The 24952-nt window shown below is 41.6% G+C and overlaps 1 protein-coding gene across 8 annotated transcripts in view; it reads left to right on the plus strand.

Annotated features, from left to right (window-relative positions):
- HDX (highly divergent homeobox) overlaps positions 1-22993 on the plus strand; it is a 40257-nt gene extending 17264 nt beyond the window's left edge. For 6 of the 8 annotated variants that reach the window (XM_035113864.3, XM_035113867.3, XM_060270520.2 and 3 more), the window contains 6 exons: positions 3169-3315; positions 9538-9745; positions 14239-14318; positions 14598-14675; positions 20906-21028; positions 22626-22993. In XM_035113864.3, the coding sequence (XP_034969755.1) occupies positions 3169-3315; positions 9538-9745; positions 14239-14318; positions 14598-14675; positions 20906-21028; positions 22626-22751 (762 nt within the window). In that variant the 3' untranslated portion in view covers positions 22752-22993. The remainder of the gene's footprint in view (positions 1-3168; positions 3316-9537; positions 9746-14238; positions 14319-14597; positions 14676-20905; positions 21029-22625) is intronic. The other 2 variants (XM_088664608.1, XM_088664606.1) reach the window with 1 other exon arrangement.
- The last annotated feature ends 1959 nt before the right edge of the window (positions 22994-24952 follow it).

The following is a 24952-nucleotide window of genomic DNA, read 5'->3' on the forward strand; positions in this document are numbered from 1 at the left end:
GAGATCCTAAAAGTCTCCCCATTGACAGTAATGTTTCCTATATTTTATTAATAGCTAGCTATATCAACACGGATTTCTCACTGTTGGCTTAAATAATGACAAAAGCAATAAAACTTCAAAATTAAACCTGCTGTTAGGAATCCTCCTTTTGTAAGATGGACTGCAATGTATTTCCAGTTGTCAAATAATTCTAGTGATGGATTGGTGTCACTAAAATCAACTGGGAAAGCTCAGTGGAGTGAAAAATAGCATGGCATAGCCCTTTGGAAATGCAGAATAAGACTTAAAAGGAGATGAGCATTGCTAATGGCAAGAGTAACAAAGACGTCTCTAATGGATGGCTCTCAAAGTAAAACCTTCATATTTAGAATTTATAGTCTATTTCAACTAACTATTGAATGTTCTCCTCTTACATTCTGTGTGCCTCTAAATAGTTTTCCCTTCTCCTTTTCTGTCTCATTTAATTAATTTAGAGAGAATGAAACCCAGGCTGTCTGGCACATAGCGAAAGGAAAATGCAATGACAGAACTATAAATCTTTCAATTCAGCAATAACTCTAAATCTACCATGGAAAAACAAGAGTGCACAGATTCTGCTTTTAGTGTTGTTGGTTAACTATCTAACTATTAATTTGTGGTGTCATTAAATAGCCTGAATCTCTGCAATTGAATATGCTTTTAAAGCAATTTTAAACCTGTTTGTAGATGCTGTAGTCTTAACAAATGACACAATTTCTAGACTTTCATATAATTTCTCTATTTTGCACAAGGAAATTGCATTCAAATGAGATTTGCTAAAAGGGTAAAGTATGTTATGTCTCCAGTTCTGCTAGGACAACAAAATTGCTCCATTGGTTTTGTGACCTAGGACACTCTTGAATGCCATTTTTAAGTGAGCTGCAGATAGATTTTGACCCAAACCTGGAACACTGTATAGAGATTCATCTTCTTGATACTTTCAGGATCATATTCCCCCAAATATCAATGACTGCTAGGAAAGGGGCAAATACCGCAAATACAGCTAAATTATGTGTGTGTTGAATGAGTTGGAGCATGTACTGACCCACCTTGTTCTCATCTGTGCTGTCAAAAATTTTCTTTCAGCTGAGCTTCTTTTCCATTGACTCTTTGTGGGAGTGGGGCAGTGCAATCCTATTTTTCAGAACATAAGAATCCTCCTGAATCAGATGAAGAGTTCATCTATTCCAGCATCTTGTTTCTAACAAAGACCAACTAAATGATTTTGGGAAGTTTGCAGGAGAGTAGGAAAACCTGCTCTTGTTTTCCCCAGGATATAACACCCAAGCATTTAGTATCCTGGAATTTATTGCTTTTGAAGAGTTACATTTTATTATCTAGGGCCTTATCCATAGGTTACTGCTTTCCTGACTCTCATTTGAAATCATCTATGTAAATCTCTCAAAGTTTGTTAGTTTGAATACGTAGTATATTAATTTTGTTAAATCAATAAATTTGAGCAAAACCCCTCACATACTGGTGGAGCATTGACAGACACTTACAGTCCCCTCTACCAAGAGGATTCAGTCCACTTCTTAATGTAATCTTGCAAGGAGAATGTGTAGTATGCTAGCCCTGGAAAATAAATTCTAATCCCATGGAAGCACCCTTGTATGTGCCACTGTGCATGTGTAGGATCTCATATTTGGTTTGTTTGATAGGTTAATTACTTTCATTTTAATGCATTTTTCTTTTTATTTTATATCATGCTTTATGCTCTTCAAATTTTGTAAACTGCTTATGTGTAAAGGGATTAATAAATTGAGTAAGTGCACAATAATAGTTCCTGAATGGGGAAGCTTTTTATATGGTGCCTTACTACAGGTCAGAGAATCTAAAAATTGAAGCTTTTCTTATATATGGTCAGGCACAGTCTTTAAGTATTTGCAGTTGTGCTTGATGCTGTCCCAGGGGTTTCAGTCTTTGTATAATTGAGGCAGGAACTCCAGAGAGGATTGAGGTTGCCTACTCTGGAAAAAAAAACTGCTCAGGAATCTTCACCTTAACTCCTTTCTTAGTGGAATACCACAAGCATGAAAGAAATTTTGGGATTTTAGCTGCTCAAGTGAACATGGTCTTAATTAGCTGGAGAATATGATGCCAGATAGTTAAAAGAAAGGGTAATTTTAAGGCTAATAGCAAGGCATTGATAAACATCTCTGCATCCCATACCTCTGTTTTCTCCTACGGTAGTTGTGATGCAAGTGAAGCTAAAGAATCTTTAGCTTTGGTTAAAGAATTGTGAGCGTTAACTTCAGCACAACATTGCCTATGCCGTGGCATAAGAGATATTTTTGCATGGTGCTTAGAAGGTGTGTTTATTATTTATTTCAGATATTTATATGCTGCTTAGTATTCAGGGTATGGGGACAGGGAAAGGAAGCCCTTCAAAAGAGTCAGTGCTGTTTGCAGGCCATCCCTTACCCAATGTTGAAAAGAAACAAATGTTGACCTTCACACATGAGAAACCATATGTAATCTTGAGCATGACAGAGAGGCAGCTTCTACTTAGCCACAAGGGCTGCTTTTTATAGTGTATTAATTGAAGTTCTTTGCCAGAAAACCGTCTGACAACCTGTCCTTCAGAATCTGTATAACATGACTGATGAATTTAAGGCCAGGCAAGATGTGAATGATTTAGCAGACAGTGGTGCTTTAAAGGGCAAAGTGAAATCTTCAGTCAAGGAGCTTGTTTACATGGATTTCTTTTTTTTAACCACCTGCTTCCTAATTCTTGGTTGGTGACAGTCACCATGTCACTTAAAAATCATTTTGCATAGTGAGGTGCCCTGCTGGCTGTTCTCCAGTTTTAGAGTCGTCTTCCTTCTCAAGTTTGCCAAAGTCCAACCCTGAACCACTTGGGTGGGTGGTATAATGCCTCTTATTTGGGGCTGGTGTTTAGTGACCGGAAGTGACCAGGCATGTGCTTTATCACCAGCCTAATCTACATGGTATTTATCATTTTATTCAAATGAGATTTCTCTGTTAAAATGTTATGAACGAAACCAAGTGCAAGCTTCATCGGTTTGAAGAGTTAGAAACTGGGCTTTAATTTTTGACTTTGCAACACCACATGGAACACCTTCATTTTCAATTGTTGTCTCCTTTCTAGTACTTAATTAAAAAATAAAGTGTGTGCTTGATTTACAGCTACAGGACCGTACACAATTCAGTGACCGGGATTTAGCTACCCTTAAGAGATACTGGGACAGGGGCATGACGAGCCTTGGTGCAATTTGCAGAGAGAAAATTGAAGCAGTCGCTGCGGAGTTAAATGTTGACTGTGAAATAGTACGGGTAAGAACCTCCAGTCCTCCCGTTTCTGGTTGCAGAAAATAGCCTAGATGAAAGCTTTTTTTGAAAAATTACATGAGGTAGACTGAAATAGACTGCACGTGTTACATAATGAATGGCCACGTTAGGAAGTGCTCTCTTGCTCTGTTTCCTGTCTATTTATAGTTAAAATCCCTCAGGTGAGACTTTTATCAATTGGCAGCACGAGCTGCATACTTGACAGTCCAGTTGGACTGGGATTTTAAAACAAGCAAAGACTTTCTGCAGAACTGAAAAGGAATAACTTGTGCAGTTAGTCAAAATTTAAAAGCTCCTTGTGAAGCAAAAGGGAGCTGAGTTTTATTTTATTTTATTTTGTAAGAGAGCAATACAGTTCTGTGTTGGGAGTAATCCTTTGCATGTGTCTGGTCCTATGTTCATTGTCACTCACCTTGAGTTGTGAAAGACCTCTGCTTGGTACCCTGACTGCTCCAACAGTGAGCTTAATGGCTGAGTAGGAATCAGAATCAAAATCTTCCCCTAACCACTTTATCTTGTTGTCTCACAGTGATGATGATGATGATTATATTCATCATTATCTTTAAAATAACAAATTGGTAAAAATTACCTAAAGCAGATAGAAGCATTTTCCCCAAAATATATGTTTGTATATATATTTCCAAACAACATTAATATTCAGGAATTTATGTATTCTGTGTCCTTTCTCTGGCTGCCCCCTCTTCCCCCAATACTAAAGCAGGAAAACCTAGATTTTGTTCCCAAAATGAAGTATGCAGAGCAGCTAAACATATTTTGCAGTGTTTCATTCTGCGTTGTTGAAATTTCAAAAGAGGGAAAATACTTTGGGAAATGTTAGCATATCCTAAAGGTGTGTAGGGAGGAGCATGTTAGGGAGAGCAACAGCCTGGTCTAACTCAGTGACGTAGAGATAACTGATATCCAGGCCTACTTAGCCCACTGCACTCAGTAGGACTTAAATGTCAGTGTTTATTTTAGAAATTTCTGCCCTTCTTTCCTTCCACTAGGGGAACTCAGAGCACACAGGAGGATTTAGATACAGGCAACCACCATTTTAGGTTCAACAGATATGTGCACGATTGCGCACACACGCACAGTGCCGAACCTGGAAGTGACCTACAAAAATTATAAGACATCACTAAAAGGGCAGAACGGGGGTGGGGTAGGGGCAGGTTGTGGGCTGAATGAGGTGGCAGCGGGATGGAATGGGGTGTTTCAATTGCACATGATTTCATGCATGTGTACAATGACCCAGAACCCAGAATGCCTGTACATGTAATCCATGCAACATAAAGCAGCATGATAAAGTGTTACAAGAAAATCAGCAGGCAGAACAGATGTTCAGTAGCTTCTCTCAAAAGGCCTGTAAAGAGCCAGGTTTTCACCAGGTGCCGGAAGGCACGCAGTGACAGCCTCCATAGGGCAGGCAATGCCACAATTGAAAATGTGTTGCTCCTCTTTCTCAGCTCATGAACCTCAGTTGGAGGAGAGACATGAAGTAGAACCTCAGGTGTTGAACTGAGTGTAGGAGGGGCAGCTGTGGGTGAAGGTGGTCCTTAGGATACATTAAATTGTGTAACTTCAGTGTAATTGGTCTACAGGTGGCTAGGTGTGGAAAAAAAGGAGTGGTAGATAGTGTTGAAATTCCATCTCCCGACCACTGGGAAACTTAATTAGTTTTTCTTTGGTTAGTCATTCCTTATGCAGAACTATTAACCCCAAATTTGACTGCCTTCTGAATCTCCAAAAATGATAGCAAAGATCTGCACACCCCTTAATCATTGATTATGTTTCAGCTAGTGGTTTGCATGTGTGAAACAACTGACGCAGGTCAAACACTGCAAAAGTGATTTTTGGTCTTGTAACACTTGCAGTCTCTACAATCAGTTGAAAGTTGTCGAATCAGCACTTTGGAAAATGGTGCAGATTCTAGGTGCCAACCAATGTGCTAATGATTAGCAATACGATGGTGCTCAGCTGGGAATAGTGGTTAACAGAAATTGAGGGCAGAAAATATGCAGAGGCAAAGGTGGTAGCCCCTGGTCTGTGAACCTAGTTAGACTCAAATGGCTTACGAGGCCATTTCAGCTAAGATTCACCTGCCTGCCGTGTGGGTGTGGGGCAAATAAAGATACGTTGGCTTAGGGTGTGTGGAAGACATAAGGATCTGGCCCATTTAACCATTAAGAAACTTTTCAGGGGGGGGGAATTGCTGTTCTGCTACAAAGTTGATTATGAGCAGCAGTTGTCAAAAGATGTTGTCTGCTGACTTCCTTAACTGGTGTCCTTACAAGGCAAGGTGTAGGGGGTCCTTGGCAAAGTGTCTGGCTGGCAGACTTAGCTGCTAGTGCCTGGCAGCAGCATACCAGGGAATGCTGGGTGGCTCCTGCTGATATCTGGGAGCTGCTGCTGTTAATTTCCCACAGAGTGACATTATGCTAAACTTCAGACCTTCACTGTAAAGCACCCAGTATTTTTCAGGAAAGGGTAGAAAGAGCATGCATCAGTGTAGGGCCTGCCAGGGACTGGCACCTCAGCAGCCAGCTAACATATAATAGAATCAAAGGATTGTAGAGTTGGAACGGATCCTGAAGGTCATCAAGCCCAACCCCCTGCAATGCAGGAATCTCAACTAGATCATACATGACAGATGGACATCCAACTTTTGCTTGAACACATCAAAGGAAATACAGTCCACCACTTCATATGGAAGTCTGTTCCACTGTCTTAACGGCTCTTACTTCCAAAAAGTTCTTCCTGGTGTTTAGTTGGGATCTCCTCTTTCATAACTTGAAGCCACTGGTTCAGGTCCTACCCTCCAAAGCAGAAGAAAACAAGCTGGCTCCATCCTCCATGCAGGAGCCCTTGAGATTGTAAGATGGCTATCATGTCTCCTCTTGGTTTCCTCTTTACCAGGCTAAACACATGCAGTCCTCTCAATCGTTCCTCATAAGGCTTAGTTTCCAGACCCTTGATCATCTTGGTTGCCCTCCTCTGCACACATTCCAGCTTGTCAATATCCTTCTTAAATTGTGGTGCTTGAGACTGGACACAGGACTCCAGATGTGATCTGAACACTGTACTTCTGTTAATGCAGCCTTCTTTTTTGCTGCTACATCTTTTGACTCATTAAGCATGTTGTCTACCCTATATCGTTTTCGAATGTACTACTGGCAGTCCAGGTGGTTCTCATCCTATATTTGTGCAGCTGGTTCTTCCTGCCTAAGTGTAGAACTTGAAATTTCTTCCATTGAAATTCTCTCTCTTTAGTTTTTTTTAAAGTTTTTAGCCATTATTCCAATCTGTTGAGGTCATCTGGAATCTCAGTTCTGTCTTCCACAGCATAGGCTACCTCTCCCAATTTGGTGTTGTCTGCACATTTGATGAGCATCCTCTCAATTACTTCATCCAAGTCTTTTATAAAGATGTCAAACAATGGACCCAGAACAAAATCCCACGGCACCCCTCTTGTCACTTTTTTCCAGGATCACAAGGAAACAAATCCATCTAACTGTTATGTCGTCCAGTCCATATTTTACCAGCTTTTCTTCAAAAATATAATGGGGGACTTTGTCAAAAGCCTTACTGAAATCAAGATACACTATGTCCAAAGAATTCCTCTGATCTACCAAGCTTGTAACTATCAAAAAAAGAAATGAGATTTATCTTCCAAGATACCTCTTGCAGACCTGGAAGGTTACTTCAGCTTCATGGAAACTATGCTATAATAACTAGGGTGCTTTAGAGGGGCTGAGGATGGTGACCCGATAAGCAACTATGATGTAGGAATGTGGTAGCCAACATACAGGAGCCTTGTGTGATCTGGCCAGATTCTCAGCTGACTTGCAGAAGCATCACATGGATAGATCTAGGGTCTAGGCAGGGTGGTGAGGATGGTAGGGTAGAAAGCAGAAAGTAGTTAATGAGCCATTTGGCCCTAACAAGAGCTCCAGAGTTAGGCATTGTTAGGCTAGGGTGAAAATACCAGTGCAGTTACTAGGCTCCCATTCTAAAGCCCTTTCATAACTATCTAGGAAGGATGCAAGATTTTTCTGGACAGATAATTTCTAATCAGCTGTTTCAGCCATAGTGAATTTGTGAGAAAAGAGACATGATGATATCAGTTCTTTTTTTCTGCCTCTTGATACCTAAATTCTACATACCTTACTTTCCTCCCCAGGACTAAGGTGCTTCTTTAGCAATGTTTTATTTGTAGGTTCACCACCCCCACCACTTCCTTTTCATTCTGCGAGAGTTCAATTAAACATTGCCATAATGGAAATACTATCTTTTCAAAAAGACTAAGTAGGTCTCTGGCAAGTGCAGTTTAATTCAATCAACAATTAATTCAAGCATATTGGGTTTTGTTCTGTTTTGTTTTAAAAACACACAAAACAACTTTGATTTGTTGAAGGAGTTGACTTTCCAGCTGAAGAAGCAATTCATGAGCCCTTGTGTTTTTGACTTAGTATTTCACTGATCTGTTGAGGGTGCAGTAATGCCTCACCATAGTTCACCATTCTAAAAATGGAAAACCACTAAATAAAGCATAGCTTTTAAGCTGTTAGTCTGCTGAGGTTAAATATTTAAAAGAGAGCTATATATTTTTATTAGTGCCATTCTGTCATGCAAGAAAAGAGCAAGGAGATTGTGAGAGGAAGAGCTTTTAGACGTACAACTCCCCCACTTGCTGTCTGCAGTGCCCCGGTTCTGTACCATGAGATGCAGCTGTGTATGTTGATTGGCTGTAACCATGCAGAGGATTGGCCATCTCATGGAAACATTTTGATGAGGTCTATATCAGTGACCATCTTAGTGGCTGGCAAGCAACCAACAAGGACACAACAGTATTCAAATGATGCTATGTACTCCCCAAAAGCCCCCCAAGAGGGGTCTTTATAAGAGATTGGGTGAAGGACCAAGCAAGCACCCAGGGGAAGAGAGTTCCAAAACCTAGATTTGGTGTTCAGAAAGACCTTATTCCACATATTCACCAGCCTTACTTTATAAGAACATAAGAAGAGCCTATTGGATCAAGTTAATGGCCACTCTAGTCCAGCATCATCTTTTCACAGTGGCCACCCGATGCCTATGGACCAACCCGGTCCTCAAGCAGGACCTGAGCACAAGATTACTTTCTCCTACTATGGTTTCCAGCAACTGATATTCAGAGGATTACTACCTTCAACTGTGGAGGCAGATAATAGCCATCATAGCTAGTAGCCATTGATTGCCATGAATTTGTCAGATTATTTTCTAAAGCCGTATAGGTTGGTGGCTGTCACTGTGAGTTCCATACTTTATGTATCTTGTGAAGAAGTACTTTCTTTTATCTTTCACAAATCTTCCAACATTTAGCTTCATTGGATGTCTATAAGTTCTAATGTTACAAATGAGGGGAGAAAAAGCTTTTCTCTGTCCACTCTCTCCATGCCAGGCATTCTTTTATAAACTTCTTATCACTTGCCTCTCTTACTTGCCTTTTCTCCAAAAGGTCCCAAACTCTGCAGCCTTTCCTCATACGGGAGTTGCTCCATCTCCTTGATTATTTTGGTTGCCCTTTTCTGAACTTTTTCCATCTCTGCATTATCATTTTTGAGCATATCAGATAACAGGGGCATGGATTCAGGACCTCAGCTGAAGATCTATTGGAGCATGTAGGCTCCTGTGGAAGGAGGCAGTCCTTAAGACGAATGTGGAATTTGAGGCCCTCTAGATTATGTTGGCTTGAGATGCCATCAGTCCCAGGCAGCATAGCCAGTGGTCAGGGATGATGGAAATTGTATCCCACCAACCGGAAGGCTATCAGTTCCCCACTCCTGTTAAAATATCCTATATCCAGGCTGCTTAGGGCATTAAAGGTCTGCACTTCGAATTGGGCCCAGAAGTAAATGGGGAGCCAGTAGAGTTGACACCACACTATGGTCATATGCTCCAATTCTGACTCTTGCTGCTGCCTTGTATCTTTGGGGAACCTCTACCTGTTCTTTAGTGCCAGGAAAACAGTAGGCAGAACTGTTTCCAACTTCTGAATCAATTATAACTTCTTCTTTTAGTATATTTTTATTGATTTTTTAATTAAAAAAAGCTACAAAGAAATACAGTAGCGTGCATACAGAAGTAAAATTTCCATTAACACAAAGTTATACTATTATACAGAATTAGTTACAACTTCTGATATTCTCCATGTCTGCTTCTCATTACAAGACTTGGATTGGGAATCGAAGACGAAAATATCGTCTAATGGGAATTGAAGTCCTCCCTCCTCTAGGTGGCCCTGCTTTTTTCCCCAATCAATCTGATTCCAGCAGTAGATCAATAACCATTCCAGAAGATGATGCTTCGACAGATGTTGGAGATGATAATGACAGGAATGATGAAGTTTCAATATGTTTATCAGAAGGAAGCTCACAAGGTATTCAAACTTGTCACTAGTATTATATTGTTATTTCTGTTCAATCTTATCCTAATAGTCTGAATGTTGCTGAATGTTGCCTCCCTTTATCCCAAAGCTACTCCCAGGAAGTAACTAGCATTTTGATCCTAGATGCATTTACTTGGGGCTAAATCTAAATATGTTCAGGATTACAAAGTTTTCCTTTAGCCCAGGGAAATCCTCAAAAGATAAGGAAGCAGCCTTATAAAATGTCAGACCATTGGCTCCCCCACCTACCTCATTGACTATGTTGACTGGCAGCAGCTCTCCAGAGTTTCAGATGGGGTCTTTCCCAGTCCCACCTGGAGATGCCCGGGATTGAACTTGGGACATTTTGCACACAAAGCAAATGGCATTCCTTGTAGTAGTCAGTTGGGCAGTGAAGGCAGTGTGGTGTTGCACACCTGACTTGCAGATAGCAAGCACTGCTGCTGCTTACTGAGTGGGGGATGGATGAGGTGTAGAGAGCCTGTTGTTCGGTGGGGATGATGGCAGAAGTGTTGGATTGACTTCACTGCTTGCATGTGCTGCCTTCAGTTCCCCTTGCCGTGCTCCTGCCTCAGTGATGCTTGCCATTCAGAAGTCAAGTGTGAAATGGCTCCTCGCCTTTGCTTACACCTCTGGCTGCTACTGGGCATACCACTGAGCTATAACACTTTGCCAACTGAAAACACAGCTGAAAGTTAGAAGTGGAGAAAGCAGGATTTGCTAGAAGAAAACATGCGCTCAGTTGAAATGAGGCTCATATTGCATGTGGAAGGCAAAGTGCCATTGTACACATTTACAAAAACCACATGTCAAGGAGTGAGAGCTGGATCTTCGAGTCACAGTGAATGTGGTTTTGTCCCTCAGGGTCAGAGAGGATTGTTCAGGCACCTCTCTGGATTGAATACATTGTTGTTGCCATGAGGATGTAGGATAAAGCTAGCTGCTTGGTAGATTCTTTGCATCCTCATTAGTTTGTTCCAGATTTATGAGGGTGTGATTAAGAATGGTAACTGCCAGTGCTGTTTTTCTGGGGTTACTCAAGGGTACACAGTACTGGAACCTTTTTTTCCTAGAAGAAAAGCACTGATAACTGCAGCATGGTTTGTGTAGGTGGCTTTCCCCCATCCCACCTCAAGATATTAGTTCTACTCAAGGAAGAGGCATCAAAGTGCCTGCCACATGGGAAGATGTCTAGAAAATGCCTGCCTCTTCAAGCCCCATTCCTAGTGTGGAAACCAGCCCCAGTCAGGGTGGTGGTCAGTATCAGTATTTTTGAACATCTCCCATTAATCAGTTGAACAACAGGCAGGGCCAGCTGTGTAACAGGGTGGCTGGCCTTTCAGGAGAGAAGGGGTATGACAGTGACCCCTTAACAAAAAGCCAGTTCCTTGCCCAAGTGAAATGGCAGGTGGTAGAGCCACAACAGCATTGATTTTGATGCAGTGTTACAAAACGGAAGAACCAACAACTTATTTAGTTAGGAGTGAACTTGCATATTAGGAGTGAAGTTCCACATTTCACTAGCTTTACATGTTCACCTAATTGCTCCTGGTGTTTCTGACTAGAGCAAACCAACACAGACTTTGGCTCCTGAACTTCAAAAAAAATAAAAATAAAAAATAGACACATTTGCAGATTTGTATGCCAGGCTTGATCTTATTGTTTTGTTTGAACAACTTGCCGAGAAAGTGGCTGAAAAACACGAGAAATGTTGGGAGCAAACTTGTGCTGGGTTTTTCAGAATTTCAATTATAAAAAGAATAAGATAACAACATAGAAATTGGTTGAAGATGACTGAAAGCCAAGTAAGTTAACAAAGTCTGCAGATCTTCTCTGCCTTGGGGTAAAGGAAGCACCTCCTTCAACAGGACAGTAGAGAAATAGTCAGAACACTCTGCAATTCAAGTGAAAAGCTGCCTTAATATTAATTGGGTCTGGCACTCTGACACTTATGAGATGGAACTGCCAGGGAGAGGCAGGAAGAAGATGATTGTAATCAATACCCCACACAGCTGCAGGATAAATACAGAATTTCTTAGGAGCAGAATAAAAAGAGGCTTGGTTATTATCCATACACACACAAAGCTCAAAACTTGTTCAATCAGAGGTGAATGTCGCCCTCCAGGCCTTACTGTGAGGCCCTTGGAACTCTCTCTAGGCCACAACCTTGCTATCCCTGCACAAAGCTCAAGTATAGCTTGCCATAATGTGTCCTTTAACTCTAATATGCCTGAAGTATGTGTATGTATAGAAATCTTTGTGTGACTGGAGTGTAGCCCACTGTAAATACGTCCACTGCCCTGCCCCTTTTACCTCTGACCCCATCCATACCTGGCACACAGCCCTGGAAGGTTGACCATGGCAAAATACAGCCCTTGAGTTGAAAAAGATTCCCCACCCCTAACTTAGAGAGACACCACTGGGACTCTAGGACATACAATGGATCTGCCATTCAGTATGCACTGTTTTACCTGTCTTGTGTAGTTGAATTTTGGTGGGACTTGGCTACTGTTTTGGATTGAGTAATGTGCTTTGATACAGATAATCCTTAAAATGAAATTCGTTTACCATCCCATGGTGATGGCATAGTGATCCTTATAGCTGGACTATAGTTTGTAAGATTATTGCAGTTTCTAACAATGTTAGCTTCAGAATATGACCACTTAATAGTCCAGAACATCTATGTTAACTAAAGGTTATTTTTTTTGATTGTGTAAATTAATAGGCGGTGGAGGTTGTATTTGGAGAACAGATCATTACTATAAGCTTCCAGGTTGAATTCAGTGCTGGAAAAAAGTATGGTGTGTGTGAAATGGGCAGCATTTTTTTTTCTCCGTACAATGAGGGGGGGAAGTATTTGATCCCCTGCTAAATTTGCCCTTTGACGAATAAATGGCCAGTCCATAATTTTAATGGTAGGTTTATTGTAGCTGTGAGAGACAGAATAACAACAGGAAAACCCTCAGAAACCCAGAAGACAAAAGTCAGAAATTGATGTGCATTATAATGAGTGAAATAAGTATTTGATCCCTTTGCAAAAGATGACTTAGTACTTGGTGGCAAAACCCTTGTTGGCAATTAGAGGTCAGATGTTTCTTGTAGGTGGCCACCAAGTTTGCACACATTTCAGGAGGTATTTTGTCCCACTCCTCTTTGCAGATCCTCTCCAAGTCAGTAAGATTTCAAGGCTGATGTGTAGCTACTCGAACCTTCAGCTCCCTCCACAGATTTTCGATGGGATTAAGGTCTGGAGACTGGCTAGGCCACTCCAGGACCTTAATGTGCTTCTTCTTGAGCCACTCCTTTGTTGCCTTGACCGTGTGTTTTGGGTCATTGTCATGCTGGAATACCCACCCTCGACCCATTTTCAATGCCCTGGCTGAGGGAAGGAGGTGCTCACCCAAGATTTGATGGTACATGGTCCCGTCCATCGTCCCTTCAATGCGGTGAAGGTGTCCTGTCCCCTTAGCAGAAAAACACCCCCAAAGCAAAACACCCCCCTCCATGTTTGACAGTGAGGATGGTGTTCTTGGGGTCATAGGCAGCATTCCTCCTCCTCCAAACACGGTGAGTTGATGCCAAAGAGCTCGATTTTGGTCTCATCTGACCACAACACTTTCACCCAGTTCTCCTCTGGGTCATTCAGATGTGCATTGGCAAACTGCAGACGGGCCTGTCTTGAGCAAGGGGACCTTGCAGGCTCTGCAAGATCTCAGTCCTTCACTGTGTAGTGTGCTACCAACTGTTTTCATGGTGACTGTGGTCCCAGCTGCCCTGAGATCATTCACAAGTTCCCATGTTCTGGGCTGCTTCATCACTGTTCTCCTGATCATGGCAACTCCACGAGATGAGATCTTGCATGGAGCCCCAGACCAAGGGAGGTTGACAGTTATTTTGTGTTTCTTCCATTTGCGAATTACTGCACTAACTGTTGTCACCTTCTCACTAAGTTGCTTGGCAATAGTCTTGTAGCCCAGTCCAGCCTTGTGCAGGTCTACAATCTTGTTCCTGACATCCTTGGACAGCTCTTTGGTCTTGGTCATGGTGGCTACTTTGGAATCTGCTGGATTGATTGCGTCTGTTGACAGGTGTCTTTTGTACAGGTACTGTAACAAGCTGGGATTACAGGTAAGACCTCTCCCTTACAGCAGGTGCTTCTGATCTCAGCTCATTACATACAGTGAAGATACCATGTAACCAGCCTGACAACCTGGCTGGTTGTAAGGGGATCAAATACTTATTTCACTCATTATAATGCACATCAATCTCTGACTTTTGTCTTCTGGGTTTCCCCCGTTGTTACTCAGTCTCTCACAGCTACAATAAACCTACCATTAAAATTATGGACTGGTCATTTCTTCGCCAGAGGGCAAATTTAGCAGGGGATCAAATATTTTCCCCCTCACTGTAAGGTGTGAATTGCTTGACACCTTATGAATTCAGGAACTTATTCTAGAAACACATATTTTGTTTCATTTCTGTAGAAGAACAAAGTGAAGTTCTTCAGAATGAAGACACTGGCCACAGAGAAGAGGACCAAGCTACTGTAACTGACAATAATGTGGTACGGATGTTTCCTAAAACTTAATAGTTTGATTAAATCCAGTTACTCTGATGGGCTGATGTATGAAGGGCCACAGATTTTTCCAGTGGTTTTCTGGTAGGTTCCATATTCAAGGCTCTTTTATGCAAATGCAGAAACCATGATGTGCACAGAGTCACACATCCTGAAAACCTCTCAATGGGTTAAAAACAACCAAAAAGATGCAGGGGCATCTGATGTTCTAATCATATGTCAGTACCTTTTTGATTTCAAAATGAAAAGCACCATTTGCCTTTTCAGACAATACAAATCATAGACGATGAAGAAGATGGTATGATAAGTGAAATAGACCAATTGAGTTGTCTTCTGGAATTCAAAGTAAGTAACTCCTGTAGAAAACAGCTAACATTTGTTTACAAATAGAAAGGTGATTAATCAGCTTAAACTTAAAGTGCAGGCTTTGTTCAAGGAATCGAAATAGGAGCCTGAAAGGACAGAATTAGTTCGAAAGAAATTCAAAAGAAGCAAAGAAAGACACAAGACATCAAATGTTTACTTAATGATAACAGGGTTTTTTAAACAAAATATTGAAAGCCCAACATTATTCAGTTGAAGGCAGCTTTCTCTGGGGGAACTGAAAAAACTAACATAGGAACAGATGAGCCAACTAAAATACAGTTGATTATAAACTTATTATAAACTTTATTATAAACTTAGGCACTATATGGAACAACCTATTTTTAATGCATCCAATGTCAGAGTAGACCCATTGGAATTAATGGACATGACTAACTTAGCATCTACTCTGAGTGGACATAACCCATTATATATGGGGCATTCTGCAAAATGAAAACTAATCTATTTTCATTTTTGCCTTAACCATAGCTGCCAAGTTTTCCCTTTTCTCGTGAGGAAGCCTATTCAGCATAAGGGAAAATCCCTTTAAAAAAGGGATAACTTGGCAGCTATGCTTAACACTGGTGAGCTGTTAATGGAAGGGAGAGAGATAAGGAATTTATTTCAGTTGCACAATACAACAATTCTGCTGTTCTGTTATTACCAAACAGTGTGTGACCCATTAACCTTTTGAGGCAACCCATTTCTGCTTAATGTCTGTATCCTAAAATGTACAGTGTGCAGGAACTTGAGGGTGGGTGAGTGATGAGGAAGGGGAATATTGCCAACTAAAACAGTGCAATGTCATGAGGATGCATTGAAGTTTGTGGGGATATTATTGCATGCTCACAGGCAGATGGCGCAAGACCTAGTGTTTAGGAAGAGGCTGCTGATTGCTTTGAAGACAGAAGGCTATTCCAATTTCAGCAGCTTGCAGATTACAGCTGAACATTTGCTTTTGATGCTATATGAGCAAAAGCAGTTGGAAACCGTGACAACTGTTTTTTTGCCAAAATTGCGAAAGGTTACATGTGTACATAAGAATTGGGGGTGGCTTACTTTCAATTCAGACGCCCTCAAACAAATTTCAGTTGGTGTTAGAATAAAATATGTATTTTTACTAGAACTTTACCTACACTGAAATGAGTAATGTCTTTAAATCACACACAATGTGTGCATAATTGATGTCCATGCATTAATTTCTGAACTCTGCCTTCAGGATAAGAGCAATGCTGAATGAATGTGTGTGTATGTGGAAATGACCTTTTCTTAATGTCACTTGTCACAATACTGAATGTCTTGTTGTGACAGTATGTCCTACAAAACCACGATTGTTTATTTTTTTATTAGGTTTTGACATGTGGGCTTCTTGGTCACATAGTCCCTTTGCATAAATATGCATGTTTGCTTTCATAGGTGTCCCACAAGCTTTTTTAACCAGTAAGAAACTGGATAAGCTTTTTAACACTCCCCCAACCTTTATGTGGACCCCACAACAGCTGATTTGAAAGCCACTTTGTACTGCCTGTTTTCCTCAGTTAAGGGGCCAGTTGTACAGTAGTGGTTTATCGCTGCCCCCAGCCCACCCTTCTTTTAAAAATAAAATAAAATAAAATACATTTAACTTGTGAAGCTATTGCAGTTTGCTTTACTGCTAAATGAAAACAGGCAAACACCTATGCTAACTGGAGTCTATTTGATCTCCACCAGCTTCTTAAACTAGGGTAGGGAAAATAATTTGCCTTTCCCCCAACTTTTTGTGGTTACACCATTTCAAGATTTCTGGAGTAGGGTTTTCTGGTTTTGTAAAAATAATCAAAAATCGACATATTCCCTACAAAGCTCTGTAGGGGTTAAAACTGCAACACTGATTCATTATTTGCTGTTTTAGTTTTTAAAATGTGTTAATACTATTGGGGTACACCGGATCCCCTCCCATTATTTAGGATGAGCTCAGTATTTCATTAGGACATTTTTTGCTTTCTGGTTTGTCTTTGTTTTTTCCTCCTACCTCTGGGCTTCCTCATAGCCCAGAGATAAATTTTAGTTAGCGTTATCAGGTCTGATGAGCCCTATTAGCTTTTTTAAAATTCAATGCCAATATTTTAAAATTTCTAAACTGGAGTCACTTTGAAATTGATGATTAACTTTATTTCCAGTTAGGACTTCAAAAAGAATTCATTGGAACCCCTACAGCAGATTTGGTTTTTTAAAAAGTTGTTTGACAGTTATCAGAAATGTAAGTGCCAAGTTCATAAGGGATAGCATAGTAGGTAGAGCATGAGGCTCTTAATCTCAGGGTTTGGGGGTTCGAGCCCCACATTGGGTGAAAGATTCCTGCATTGCATGGGGTTAGACCATAGGTCGGCAACTTCTGGCCCATGGGCCGGATGTGGCCTATGAAGGCTGTTTATCCGGCCCATGGACTGCCCGTGAACCGAGCCGCCTGCTCAGCAAGTCCCCCGTGCGCTGCACTAAACCGACGCGGGGACTCGCCAAGCGGTGCCAGAAATGGCACCTGTGCAGACACGCGCAGAAGCCATTTCTGGCATTCCAGACATGGGCAGCACAGTGACAGAAATCGCGTCTGCGCAGCTGCAGAAGCCATTTCCGGCTCTGCGGACATGCACAGAAGCCATTTTCGGTGTTCCGGACATGGGCAGTGCGACGACAGAAATGGCTTCTGTGCATGTCCGGCCCATGAACAATAGTCCATGGGAATTCTCCAGCCCATGGCCTGAAAACGTTGCCGACGTCTGGGTTAAACTATAGATAACCCTTGTGGTCCCTTTCCGACACTACAGTTATGTGATTCTGAAGTCCTCAACCCAGAGCAAACCACAATATGCCAATTAAGGATGCTGATTTGCTTGGCACTACTAGTTAAAAGGTGGCTGAGGCAACAGCCTTTGCAGACATCTGTAGGACTGGGCTATAAGGGTAGTTAACACCATCCTTTATTTGAACTTGAAAAAGTCATTGCCTTTCAAATGTAAGGATAACAAGCATCAGGCTTGTAACCTTCAGAATACAGTAATCTTAACACAGTGCAAAATTAATACATGAAATCCACTGCTACATTGATGGCCGCTCATATAGGTGTCTTTAAAAGGAGAGTAGACAAATTCATAGAGACTAGGTCATCAGGTCATCAGGTATTTGTTCTGATGTCTTAAAAAAAGTTCTATTGGATTTTTTGTCAAAGACAAAGCAATGTATAATTGTGGAATAAAAGAACAACACCAAACCAATCTACCAAATTACAATCTTTCTTCACTGAATATCGTATGGTATTTAAATACTCCAACCATAGCAAAGAATGAGAAGCTGGAGGGATGTGGGAAGATCCCTCCCTCTTCTGATGTCTGAATGGAGCTCCCATATTCATGGGATGTCTGCCACTGAATCAGAATGCTGTACAGAAACATGTCCTCCAGTTTGACCAAAGTTTTCATCCCCTGTGAAAGGGGCTCCTGTTTTTCTGCCTCTTGGGAGATATAGGATTTCTTTATAATTTCAATATCTACAGCATTGAACTTACTTTATTGCTGCAAGGTGGTGGTGGATACATGTATTTATACATGTGTGGATACATGTATTTTTCCTTTTCATTAATTATTTCTGCAGCCCCTCCAGTTGCCTGAAAAAGCCCTGTGGGAGAAGTTAACCTCATGACATATTTCCCTGAGCTTTAACTGCAGCATGGGAAGCCAAGATGGCACCCACTGCTTTCATTTTTAAGGGAAGTTCTTCCTTTTGGTATTAAAAACAAACTTCACACTGATTTCTTTAAAAAGTAAAAAGACTTCATTTAAAAACAAAACAGTGAACAGCTGTCAGGTAGACAGTAGGCAGCCTCCCCAGCTTCATGTGCTTACAGGAAAGCAAACTGAGAATATTATGGGGCTTTCGTAAAATGCAGGCACCCAGGAAGGTTTAAGAGTGCATACAGATAATCAAAGAAATGACACATAGATGGGAAGAAGGGAACTCAGACCACCACTTGGACACCATAAAAGTAAAGTAAGGACAACAAAAACCATCCATCTGACACATAAGAAATTTCCACTGTCATTTTCTGTCCCCTTTAATAATATTCAAATGCAATTTCATCAATCATTAGTTGATAGAGAATTGTAAAAGAAGTGCAGGAGACATTTTTTGGCACAATACCACTGAATGTCATTTGCTTGTGTGTGTGTGTGTGTGAGAGAGAGAGAGAGAGAGTGACTGTGTGACTTTCAGGTCCTGCTAATGGGCATCTTATTAGCCACAGTGGAAAACCTTTGGTGAGAATGTTCTTAAGGGTATTAATCAAATGTCCTGCAACTACTTGGCTGTATGTGTAAACAAGACAAATGTATGCTCTTCACATACTTTACTTGTCCAGATTTGATCTGTTCTTTGTTTTAAAATGTTCCCTTTTTATATCCCCCCCCCCGTTGTATTAAATGAGGAATGTAACAATCAATCCTTTCATAGCCCAGTGCTGAACTTCCCCGTCACACGACTGCTCTGCCCTCAAAATATATTTGCTCAGAAAGAACACTGTGGAGTTCTAATTTGCAAGTCATCCTCACAAATGAGGAAAGAGAAATCGTTCATGCTTGCTGAAATGTTTTTCTGCGCACTGTCTTTCTTCACACCTTTCATTTAGGAAAGCTCACATTTTTAAAGGGGGGAGGGGAGCGCCCCATCAAGCCCTCTTAAGAGGAATCACAGTGGATACCTGTGCAATATTTCTAGTGTCGTACTCACAGCAGTGTTTGTTGAATGAGCCTTGTGGAATGTCATCCTTGTATCACTCCCCTGTAGTAAGAGAACTGGAGGTGGGGAGGTGGTGGTAGAAGCACTGCAGGCTAATCTGTTTGCAGGCCAATGAAGAGGAGAAATGGAAATTTGCAGGGAGCAAAAAGGGCTATCAACTTAGCTCCTCCTCACTCCTCTGGACTTGCTGGAGCTCCCATCACCATTCCCTAGTGTGAAGCCATTCACTCTTCTAGTTGTAAAAGTTGCAGTTGTGTGGCGATACCCCGATGCCTCCCCGAGAAATAAAAACACCAGACACATTGCATAAGGTTAATGGGCATGAAAGGCCACAACTTTATTGATTACGGATGAGGAGAGGTATTGGCCTAGGCATTGGATCTAACCGACTATATCCGACTCCAGCCCGCTCTGCTGGCAGTCTGTGAAAGGTTAACCACCGTTGGATGAGTCCTGCGATGCACCAACTAGGAGCTCATCCTGGGGCCACTGTTAGGGGCGTGCCCTCTGGCCCTCACCTACCACGGCTTCGGACTTGGCAACGCCCCCGGACTCCTTAAGGGAGTACCTTTCCGCACTTTGGTTCGTGCTGTCTTGAGGCTCTGAATGCTGCTGCCGCTCAATCACCAGTCTTCTCCTTGAGTGGGCTGTATCTGCTCCTCGCCAGTCTTGCTGCTCTTGCCTCTCCTCCAGGCCCTGATTGGTGCCATCTTCCCATAGAGACAGAGATGGGCTCCTTCTCAGTCACTGCTCATGCATTCAGAGAAGGCAGGTGGACGAGCAGCAATCACAAGAAGGAGCAGCAAAGCCAGAAAGCTCCACCGATTGGCATTGGTTTCTTGGCAGGTGCCCAATTATGCTGCCCCTTGCTCCAAATTAGGCGCTCTGCAATAAACAACTGGGGCTGTAGTTTGACTTGGAGCCTTGGTTGAAGCAGGCTGGAAGTACGTCTCTGTTCACTAGGCAGAAGATACTTTGTACCAATCCCGAGGGCTCTTCCTCCTCTCCACTCATGAGTGTTAACCTGTTCCCAACTTACCTGAACAGGGTTTTTGGAATCTGAACACAAGCAGACCTGATTAGACTAGACACTTTGGTAGCCTCAGGTAGAGAATATCTGTTAAGCATTCTCTCTCTCGATTTTTGCCCATTGTTGATACTGTTCCTTGTGTACTTTCAAATTTTCAAGTAGAACTCCATTCAATTATTACCATGTATTTGCAACATAATCTCCTTTTAAAAAAAACCCCCAAAGAAACAGCTAGGGGTTTTATTCATCTCAATCTGACTTGGAACTGAATAGCCTGTGTTAGTCCTTTAATTTCAGTGAGTTTGCTCTGCATACGATTAACAAAGGGAACAGTTTGGTTCATTGTACTCAAAGACCAAAGATGATCTTTGGAGTTGTGCATATATATGTAATTCCCCCCCCCCTCTCCGCTTAGACCCAAGAAGTAAGGTTCGTTGAAGAAGAACTGGAGCATGAAAAAAAGAAATATTTTGAGCTACAGGCTTTCACTCGGCGTTTGATACTTGCTATCAAAATGGATGATAAAGAACAGCAGAAGGTAAGAGGAAAGCGTAAACAGCAGAGAAGATCTTATTTTATAGAGGTGTGTAGTAACCACAAATTTTGCCTTGTATCTCTAGCACTTGGAAGCGGTCCAGTCTGCTTCAGATCCACTCTGTGCCATTCTGATTTAATTTTTTGTTTGAGTCTGAATCTGATCTGTAAATATGAAGCTCATTTTTGTTCCTATTGACTAATTGAGAACCTACAAACCTCTATACAGTTTTTTTTCCTTTTCACATAGAGGGATGAAATTTGCAGGCAAGAGAGCATATCCCACGTGAATTTCGCTTGCAAAATTTCAGGCAGATCCATGCCAGGCTTTTTATGCAAGGAATCGTTGAACTCTCTTTTTTCTTTCCTGCCAGAAATGGGTACAAGTTTCAGGCATGATCACCCCTGCTGAGTGAATGAAGCCTGAGAAATATCAGAGATAGGTGCAGTGGTTCTCTCACATGGGCAGACTTTATTGTTTAGGGTAGGAAATAGAAATTGTGATAAAAAGCTATAAATGTAACTCACATTCTCACTGCTCCTCCCTAGCTGAATACCCTCAGGGAAGAAAAGAGAGAGAGAGAAATAATTTTTAATTGTTTATTATGAAAAAGATTTTATAGTCAGGCAGGCTAAACCTAAGCATTCTGATAAGGGTTCATTGCAAAGGAACTATGGTACCTATGCAGTCTGCTCCTCTGTACAGTCATACCTTGGTCTTTGAAAAGCTTAGTTCTCGAACGTTTAGGCTCCCGGATGCCACAAACCTGGAAGTGACTGTTCTGGTTTGCGAACTATTTTAGGAAGCCGAACGTCTGACAGGGCTTCCGCAGCCAATCAGAAGCTCCTGCAGCCAATCAGATGCCACATTTTGGTTTCCAAATGTTTTTGAAGTCGAACGGACTTCCGGAACGGATTCCGTTCAGTTTCCAAGGTATGACTGTATACAGTTACATAGAAATAAGCTCCACCAACAGAACGAAATAATTTTCAAATAAGCATGCCACGAGCATGTTTAAGGCAAGGCTCTTTGTCGCCTTTACTGCAAACAGGACTTTTGTTTTCAGTCAGAACTCACCAGAAGAGGCACCTTTCTGGTGGGTGCCATTGCCATTCTAAGAGAACAAGGGAGCTGTTTGGCACCTCTTTTCTAGAAAAATATCACTGGCTGCAGGAGATTAGTACAGCTACCCCTCTGAAAACATTTTTAGATAGTAAAACCTGTATGTTCTAATTTAATTATATTTCTAACATGATTAAAGTACCTAATTCTTAAGATGCTTATTTAATAAATTGATACCACAGTATTTGGGCAGCTTACATTAGCCATTGAAAACTACTAGTGAGGCCCTGCAAGAAAACTTTGCAGCATGCAGTTCTCTTGTTTGGGGTTTCATCCAGCAGTTGCTCTGTGGAATGGTAGCACTATGAAACAGTTGCTGTGATCTCCTTTCTCTATGCCAAGGAGTGTTGCTTTCCTTGTTTCCCCTCCAAGGAGTTGGGTCAAATACAAACTACGGTGCAGGAAAGTATCAAGGACTGCTAGTCCACCAGAGGCTGTTGGAGCTTTTCATTTATTTATATTTTGTATTCTAATTCAGGCCCTTCTGGCAGACTTGCCTCCAGAATTGGAAGAGGTGGATTTCAATCATTCATTTCCGGAACCTGATGATACCTCGTTCAGCTTGTCATCTTCATCAGAGAAAAACGCCTCAGACAGTTTGTGATCTTTGATGCAATGCAGTGTACTCGCCTAATCTGTATGTTTTGAACAAATTGCATTTTGTTGGCCAGTACCCTTGAATATGAAGGGGGGAGGGTTAGGGGGGGAGGTGGGAAGGGACACTAGCAACTACATTAACTGGGGGAGGTAGGTGATAGCCACAAATTCAGAATTATGTTTTTGTTTTGTTTTTGTTTTGGTGAATGTGAAAGCTACTTGAGAAAATATACTATGGTTCAGCATCTATGCCTTGGTTATTGTACCTTTTTATTCATTACTGACCTGCGTCAGTAACAAAGTCCTCCTCTGAGGAGGGCAATAAGTAAGAATGGAGGAAAAGTTGTGAATTATGCTAACAATTCAATCATACTTTCCTAATCTAGCACACTAGTCCTGTTCAATGCCTTTGCTCCCTTGCCCCTCCTCAGGTAGGTTAGCACGTCGCTAGAAATTAAGGCCCTCACTAAAGTTGGGCCCTCACTAAAACGATGGTGCTGATTCCAAACAAGGGATCAAGCTAAAGAAGCTTGCAATTGTACTTAACAGCGAATCATTGCTTCTTCTCTCTTCTCCACCTTTCCCTTTCTCCAATGCCTGAAAAATTATTGGAAGATTAAAGCTAGCTATCTTAATTGATTTCAGCAAATTATATTGTGCATAGTGGCAGATGGAAATCCTGAACAAAAATAGTTGGCTTTTTTTAAAGGAATGCCCAAATGCTGGGAAAAGCAACCATTTCCAGTAGCCCCAAGACTCTTTTCCATAGTACGTAGTTAGAGTGTGTGGCAATAACACTGGAGAATTCACAAGGGAACAGCATGTACACAAATCCAAAATTTGACTTCTGTAGTTTATTTACATGACCAAGCCTCAGCTTAAGGCTGCCCAGAAGATGCTTTTGTAGTTCACAGGAGAGCCTTCTCCTTGGCTGAGACTGAGAATCAACAGACAGGGAGAGCTTGGGAACCTGAGGGCTGAGAGAACTGTTGATAAATGATGTTACCAATGGAAGTACGTACTCCTTGGCATTGCTATTTGGAACAGCTGCTCAATTCAAATATGAGTTAGCCTAGATTCCCCCCCCCCCATCATCATCATCATCAACAACAACAGCAACAACACTGACTTGTGAATTGGCTGTGGCATACAGACCAGCAACTTAAAAACACTTTTAATATGTTCCTGACTTGGAAAATACAGGAAAATACAGGCCCATGCAGAACTGAGCTCGGTGACAAATGCATTTTTGTCACCCGTATCTGTTGCGTGGGTCGAAATCTTGATGTGCATCAAGTGTTCAAAATAATTAGTTTTGAGATACCCAACACACACACACAAGTAGCTATTTTCCTCAGCTCTTAGGATTGAGTCTGTTTATCCACTTCCAGAATTTTTATCTACAGTTGCATATGTTAGATCTTTAATTGGATGTTTAAAGTGTTATAGATACTTTTTTTTCTATTGCCAAGAAAGATGTATGGTTTGCTCTTTGGGATGCCATTTCTCCTTTAAAAAGACACGTTTTATTATTTCTCTGATTCAGTAACAAAACTTGGTGTGAAAGAGCTGTTATCCTACTCCCAAAGTAACCTTGCACATCATTGCTAGCCTCCTTCACTCTGTCCATCACAGCCTCAACGTGCAGCTCTGCTCCCTCCCTCCCTCCCTTTCAACTGCTTTGGTCCTAACTTGAAATGGCAAGGGGAAACAGCTTCAATAGCAAAACAATTCTTTCCCCATCCCAAGAAGACAATTTTAGTGGCAAAGAGAGAAGAGGTGTTACAACTTGACTTTTTATCCAAGGGCAATTGCTCTTGTGTCCCAAGGTAGGGAGGCAAATGACTAATTGCCTCTCTGTATGATAGTTGAGAGTCCCATGGACTGCAAGAAGATCAAACCTTTGCATTCTTAAGGAAATCAGCTCTGAGTGCTCATTGGAAGGACAGATCCTGAAGCTGAGGCTCCAATACTTTGGCCACCTCATGAGAAGGGAAGACTCCCTGGAAAAGACCCTGATGTTGGGAAAGATTGAGGGCACAAGGAGAAGGGGACGACAGAGGACGAGATGGTTGGACAGTGTTCTCGAAGCTACCAACATGAGTTTGACCAAACTGCAGGATGCAGCGGAAGACAGGAGTGCCTGGCGTGCTCTGGTCCATGGGGTCACGAAGAGTCAGACACGACTAAACAACAACATGATAGTTC

The sequence above is a fragment of the Zootoca vivipara genome, chromosome Z2 (assembly GCF_965207765.1).
Source record: "Zootoca vivipara chromosome Z2, rZooViv2.hap1.1, whole genome shotgun sequence".
In the NCBI taxonomy this organism is placed as follows: domain Eukaryota; kingdom Metazoa; phylum Chordata; class Lepidosauria; order Squamata; family Lacertidae; genus Zootoca; species Zootoca vivipara.